We start from the raw sequence: 7,448 nt of genomic DNA on the forward strand, positions 1-7,448 counted from the left end.
GTGGTGGACCAGTTAATGTAACCAATTACATTAACTGAGTACTGTACAATTTTGAGGTACATTACTTGAGCATTTACTTTATATTTTAACTCCACTACAATTTGGAAGGAAACATTTTTATTTTTCCTCCTCTACGTTGACGTGACATGTATTTACTGGTTCCGATGCATCTTGTTTAAAATGCCTCCACAAATATATCAGTCACAGGAGACGTTTTAATACAGAGTAAATACTTTGAACGTTGAGACTTTTCGTACATTTTTACTTAGTGCCGGATTTGTACTTCTAATGAAGTACTTTTATACTCTTCAACCACTGTTATTGCGAAGTATCATTTAAAACTCATGTTAAATCCATTTTCAGAGAGAGATCATGCAACGTGTGATCACCCGTTCATATTGTTTTTCTCTATATTTGATTGTATTAATGTCTGTGTTTTGTAATGTCTGTTTTCCTGTAGAATTAAGTGTTCTTGTCCAGCAGCAGGTAATTTAAGAATAACAAATAGCCCACCGCTAGGTTATGAAGACATACTTATCTCGATAGAAATAAAACATTAAGTAGTAAAATAGTAAAAAATAAAATGCAAAAGTGAAATCTTAAACAGGGAATGTTTTGGTTTTTACATGGAATTATGAGTTTTTCTTTAATATTTACCACGAAGACAGACAGCTGGAACCCATTTAGAAAAAGCCATTGTAAATAGTTCAGATTTGAGCTTTTGTGAGTTGTACAAATAAAGCACTTTAATAAACTTTCTGCCTCACTCCACTAAGTCTTTTGATCGCATTTCTTCTCCATGTAAGACTCTCCATCTCTCCCATGGATATTACAACAAGCTCCGCTGTCAGATATGATTGTTCAATCCTACGGGCCGCCGCCAACTCTAAAGCTCATCACTCAACGTCTCTGGTGAAAAGCCCAGGCGACAATGCGGTGACAAGTCCTTGTTTCCTGACAGGGATTGGACAGGCATGAAAGACAGGACCACTGAGCGCACACACATATCTCTACAACCCTCGTCACTTTGCTCCTGACAGATTTAATACCGCCGGATCAACATTCCTTTTCACTGACTTCCCTTCACCCACTCACACATGTGCGTTAGTGCATCAGTATTCAGAAGAAGCACCTAAACTTCGTACAAATACACATGACCTCATTCATAAACAGCACAGCAGTCTCTTAGTCATTCTCATCGAAGCGCGAAGCCCAGAGCTCAATAACGAGCCGCCGTCCTCTACAGCCAATTATGGTCTGATGATCACACCTGTTTATGGCTTTCATTACCAAATCAAATCCAGTTGAGAACCAGTAAACAGAAGTAATGGCATGCGCTCACCAAGAACACTCAAAACTAACTGCATGAGCAACGTGATCTCATCCCTACTCGTCATATTTTGCCGCTTGAGCAACCTTTTGTATTGCATCTTGAATTTAACAATAACGTAACGCGTGGTTAACGTTGTCGAGGTTTAGGAACCAAAACTACTTGGTTAGGTTGAGAAAAAAGATCACGGTTTGTGTTACAATAACTACGGATAGAATCTCATGTGACATAGTGACACATGGAAAGAAAATAGAACAAAACCTTTGGTTTCACGCGGGACACAAACGGCACGTAATTTACGGTAGTTTGACTGTTTTTTGTGCCCACCCGCATGCTGGGAAGACCCGCCCTACTCTGCCTCCGATTGGCTCGTACATGTTGTCTTCTTTGCAGAATTTCTAAAGTTTATTGCTGATGAACAAGATTATTGGAAGGTTGGCAAGTAAATGAATAATAAATTACTGATAAGTCCTGATTATGGGAGAGAAATGCATTCTTTAGATAAGATTACAGATCCGTTGGAGATTTAAATTTTGATGTGTCCTGACTAAAGTTAATGTTGAAATGGCCCACTAATTAACAAGAAACTGTTAAAATGGCACTTAATTTCAAAAAGGTTGCCGACCCCTGCTTTAAAGCCTTAATTTAGTCTTAGAACGTAAAAAACATAACTTTATCTCCATATAAAGGTGATTGAGAACATGTTAGCAAACAGTTGCCCATCTACACATCCAGCAAACACGGATCAACAATAGCTTTCATTTGGACCCGTGTTTTTGTACACCACTCTGCTTTTAGCTCCGTTTTAGTCTCCACCAGAAAAATACCGTTATTGCTGAGCAGGTGATTTTATTGGACCTTTCTCGCAGAAAACCGCTGCCTGTGGCGGCCGGACACGTGGTTGATGAGAGCAGAGCTGCGGGCAAGAAAACCAAGACAATGATCCAAAAAAAAAAAAAAAGTTGAAAAGCTCCATGGAAACTGCAGTTGGTCTGTGATTCTTGGTTGGTTATCATAATCATTTTATCGTCATATAAGTTAATACAAAATATACTGATCACTGCAACTTTACGTGAAGGAAAGCAAAACACAAACTGAATCCTTTAAGAGGTTTTTTTTTTTGTTTTTTGTTTTTTTTATTGGACAACAAAAACTTTCTGGGCCTTTTGTAACAGCTAATGAAGTAACCGAAACAAAAGTAATGCAGAAGTGCAGGCCGACCAAACAAACAGAAAACACTCGAACAGAAAAGTTATAAATGGCCAACCTCCACAACGTCTCATCTCAGCAGCACGTTTCAGTAGAAAGTTAAAACATAAAAGCATCCGACCATGAACATTAAAAAAAGTTTTGAAGGAAAAAAAATACAACATTCCAGTGGCGTCATAGAAAATTCATCTCTCTGAAGGAATTTCTGTCTTTTGCAAAGTAATCAGTAAACAGTGTAATGCTACAGCTTTTACAAGTTAGACTGACACAAAAACTCATGCCATTCCCTAAAAAGACTAGACTGAAACCACAGCTTCTAAATATCATCCTTCTACTGTTGCTCAACAGCACATTGGGCTAAAGGTGTAGCCTGATCTACACAACTGAGCTGTTAAACATTGAATCACATGAACAATCTATAAAATACAAAACAAGAAAAGGGATCAACCGTACGTTTTTGAAAATGAGGAGTGCTCACTCTGGCTCTTATGTGTTACAATTCTATGAGACAGTCTGTGCCGGGGTAGTCTGGGAGGTTAAGCTCGTATTTTTTCTGGATGTCATAAGGCAGGAAGCGTCCAGCCAAGAAATGCTTCCCCGAGAAACTTATGGCGCACTTCTTTGGTGCTGTGAGTGAGATGAGAACTTCTGGGTTAATGCCATCCTGACTTGGTTCTTCTACGTCCCAACCTGAGGAAGACAGAAAAGAAGGAGGAGGAGGAGGAGGAGAGGAATTTAGGGCGAGGAGGATTGTGATCATTTTCTGCCTGTTGTGCTCACACCCAGCAGGTGGTGTATTCGGGGTATGATGAGCTCACACTGAGTCGGCTGTAGTGTAAGATTTATCCTCCACGTGTGCCTCCAGACTTGGAAAACTCTTGCCTTGGAGCCAAGGCTCCTAGGAAGCTGCCTGGAGGCACATTTATCAAGTTGTGTTTCTGAGCCTGCAGCCTGATATCTACAGTTTGTGCGAACACGTACCTGAGGGCACATCCACACTGGCAATGGGGATCTTGACTTGCTTCAGGGTGACCAGAATACCAGGGTAGGGCTCTTTAATGTTGGCACAGTCTGCATCTGGGCCCAGCATGGCATCAATCACTAGGTTGTAGGCATCGTTTATGAGCTGCACCTGAACAGATTGGATCCCAGCATGAATAATTGGGGGGTTGCAAGATGAATAACAGCAAAAGGAAAGCAAATCAAGTAATCTGAAAAGACAAAGTTTCATTTTCATTCAAAAGGGTCACAAACTAAAACGGTTTTTGGACCTTTTAGAACGATCTAATACAATGCCACAGAGGATTGGGTTACCTTTGGACAGAGCAGGGCTAACAGTTTCCCCCCGTTTCCAGTCTTTGTGCTAAGCTAAGCTACCCAGTATGTTACATATTTACCATAAGAACATATCCCCCTACAACAGATCGTGTGATATCTTACATTCATTGCATTCATTTTTCGTGGGATTGTGCAGCAACATGAGCGATCTGTGGGCCTGCTGTGCAGAATCTGTTTGAGCAACACAACTACTTGGTTGTGCTTATCAAAAGATTGTGGTTTAGATTAAATAACTATCCTCGATGAAAGTCCTGTGTTTGTCCTCCTTCCTGTGTAAACTCTGTCGCTCTTTTTACGACATCACCTGACTTCCTTTGAAGTGGGTTATTCATGGATTGCATTGAATTACTTTTCACAGGTTTAACCACGAACAGAGAATGAGAGCAGCCAACCACACAGACGTGAGACTGGTATCAATCTTCTCATTTAGCTCTTAAAGACGGCATACGAGCGCATCTCCTAAAATGTTGAACTACTCCGTTAACAAAAGCAACTTTCACTGTTACAAATGATTCAGTGCATGCTTTATAATTAAATGATAGATTGTGTGTTAATTGCTGAGTCAATCAAATGTGACAAGCTGCAACATCACTGAAAATGTGTTGCTCAGTAGAAATGCTGCTGACCTCTGTGGGGAGATAGGAGAGGGAAGGGATGTCCATCTTCTCACACTGAACCGTGAAGTCCTGGTGTAGACTTTGAGAGGAGCGTTGAGGGTGGTAGATGGTTGGCTCATATTCCTGTGTGTGATGAGGCAACAGAGAAAAACAACGGAGAAGACGTGGGGGTGGCACAAAGGAGGAGAGAAACACAAACATAGAGAAAAGGTTACTCAATATTGACACTATAGCCTGTGATTTCAGCCAACAGTGACAATGTGTTTGATACATTGCTCCTGCAGGTCAAGTGAAAATACTGATGACCACTGGTCAGACGTGGTTTTCTACGGTCTGGCTCCTGAATGAATACTTCCCTCATAAACTGGGAGCTGAGAGGAGTAGAAATCCAGATTTTTCAGTGTGTTTGATCATGGAAGAGGTCATCTTTGTTCTCAAAAACAGAATCATTGATAAATATCGACGTAATGACCTAAATAAAGGGACAGATTACCCAATGTTTTTGTTAAGCAAAGTTTAAGCCAACTTTTGGAAAAATAGCAAAAAAGAGATGTGAATTAGGTGCGTTTCAATCCAATGGGTTGAGGTTATGAGGCTATGCAAGGCTGCAATCCGCCAGTAAACAGAGTAGAAGAAGAAGTAGAGGTTGCGAATCGATAACCAAACAAGTCGCCATGGCCATCTAACTATTTACGATAGAAAAATGGAGAGAGGTCTTCAGGAATTTCTTTAACTTGGGCAAGTTTCATTTTTTCTTTCATGTCAGCTAGTATTGGCCATTACTCATGCTGACCAGAGACGAAGACAAGCGTTCGAGCATTACGGGAATACCCGGGAGGACGCCGTCAGCAAAAAACAGCTTATCAGACATGTGAGTTAAACGTCATGGGGTGTAATGTTTCAGGAATTCCAGAATCTTAAAGAATTTTTATCAAGTTTATCAAAGTTTATAAAAGTAATCGGGTGCATTAGGTTTTGCTTTATGTGCCCAGGCTTTGAGATATCCATCCATCCATCCATCCATCCCAATACAGTGGAGGTGAAGGTGCTCAGCGTTACATTTCATTTGTTGCAGTCAGAAAGTGAGGAACATCCGATTACAATAAAACGGGATTTCAAAGTCATTATTTGATCTGGAATGCTATTATTCGGTACAGTACTCTGTATTGGCTGTACCCACATGTAAGGTATCGGAGCATCCCTACCACAGGGTTCACATTTGTGTTGTTTTAGTGAAAAACACCAAATGAAGGTAGAAATAAATAGAAACGGTTTCAAATGTGGCTGAGCTGAGGCTGCCCCACAAAGGAAGTGATCTGTCATGTCAGACAGGCCGCTGCTTCCCTGGGGGTCCTAAACCAATCAGACCGCCAGAGACCTTCATCACCTGACGTCATCTCCATCATGATCTCCACAGAGCGAGCAACCAGGCCGAATACAACCCACCGTGTGTGTGTGTGTGTGTGTGTGTGTGTGTGTGTGTGTGTGTGCAACCCTCGGGGTTAGCCAGCGGCCCCTCCATGCCCTTGACCTCATCAACACCATCTAACCGTGTGAAACTAATGAAGGGCTTCGAAATGACTTTCAGTGTCACTGAGCATGAGCCGAAATGAGGCGTGAGACAGAAACAAGCTAAGGGTAACAAACAAGGTTGTTGTTTTTCCCAGTTCTTGCTCACATCTGACAGGGTGACGCTTCTCCTCCCTGAGGGACGATGGTGTCTCGTCTTCACATACAGCCTATTCGGAGGAGGTATATGCAGCAGCACAATAAAGTCTTTAACTAGTGAAACAAGCAACATTTCGACATGCGACAAGACTTTAAAGACGAGTGTCAAAATTAGACTTCACCGTGTGTCGTCCATTCTGTTTGAGTTATTATATATGACTTAAATTATAGTGGAAACCTCCTGTAGTGATCATGTCCATCGGGGGGAAATTGATCACTATAAGCGGATGATTATTAAAACCAAATTGTTTTTCTTTGTCATCATTTCTCATCTCTACTTAATAATTGTGTAATAAACAGATGGATGTAATGCAATGGATGGCTTATCAATTTACTGAATTTTATTGACTGCTTCAAAATTCTGTACAGCTGTTTCAAACCCTTTTCAAAATACTGTAAAACTTACTGCACTGTGTACACTTTAAATACACTATAATACAGTACAGTACTGTAAACACAGTAACATCAGTAGTGCCAATAAGATACTCGGCCACAGCTAGGTGGTGGTTTCAGTGCGTTTCTACATGTTTAACAGGCCTAAAAATAAACTGAACTTGAAACAGAACTTGAAAACAGACATAATCATAAAATACAGTATCATGGCAATAAAGTAAAAAATACAATAACCGTGTTTTAAAAAAAAAAAAAAAAAAAACGTGTACGAGAAGACCTCAAATGAACTATCAGCGATGACTTAAATATTATTTGTATATGATTCCGTCTGAAGCGGTTAATCGCTGTAACTGTGATCACCATCAGCGGTTTTCTTTGTAATCTTTTTTTGCTTTAAGGTCGTGTATACAAATAATTATATTGTGACTAGCATCAAGCAGTGATGAGCACAATGTAGTGAGCCAAACATAACATTTTGTCCGCTTGTTTAATAGGAACAATACACCAGAACTAATGAGGAGAAGACTTGTTTTGTTGTTTTATAATCATCTAACATTAGCTTTGATCAAGGAATATCTGTGCCTTCCGGTATGCAACATTGGTTTGTTTTTTTGTCCCATACCAAGCAGTGGAAATAATCAAACAGTCTCGGACACAACCAGCCTTTGTGAACACGGATGTCCCGGAGTGACGCGAGAAGCAAGTTGGCCCATTTGTCTGCAGCTGATCATTCATTCCTATGCTCTGTCTAATCACATTCACAGCTCTGCATCAGGGGCTGAAGGCTGTGTGTGTGTGTGTGTGTGTGTGTGTGTGTGTGTGTGTGTGTGTGT

General features: G+C 40.6%; 1 protein-coding gene across 1 annotated transcript in view; it reads right to left on the reverse strand.

Annotated features, from left to right (window-relative positions):
- yjefn3 (YjeF N-terminal domain containing 3) overlaps positions 1 to 7,448 on the reverse strand; it is a 45,811-nt gene continuing 38,363 nt past the window's right edge. Inside the window, exons 4-6 of the mRNA XM_031868531.1 lie at positions 4,504 to 4,617; positions 3,521 to 3,671; positions 1 to 3,229 (exon numbers count right to left, since the gene is read on the reverse strand). Of these exons, the coding sequence (XP_031724391.1) occupies positions 3,033 to 3,229; positions 3,521 to 3,671; positions 4,504 to 4,617 (462 nt within the window). The 3' untranslated portion in view covers positions 1 to 3,032. The remainder of the gene's footprint in view (positions 3,230 to 3,520; positions 3,672 to 4,503; positions 4,618 to 7,448) is intronic.

The sequence above is a fragment of the Anarrhichthys ocellatus genome, unplaced genomic scaffold, assembly GCF_004355925.1.
Source record: "Anarrhichthys ocellatus isolate YVR2014 unplaced genomic scaffold, GSC_Weel_1.0 scaffold42, whole genome shotgun sequence".
Lineage (NCBI taxonomy): Eukaryota > Metazoa > Chordata > Actinopteri > Perciformes > Anarhichadidae > Anarrhichthys > Anarrhichthys ocellatus.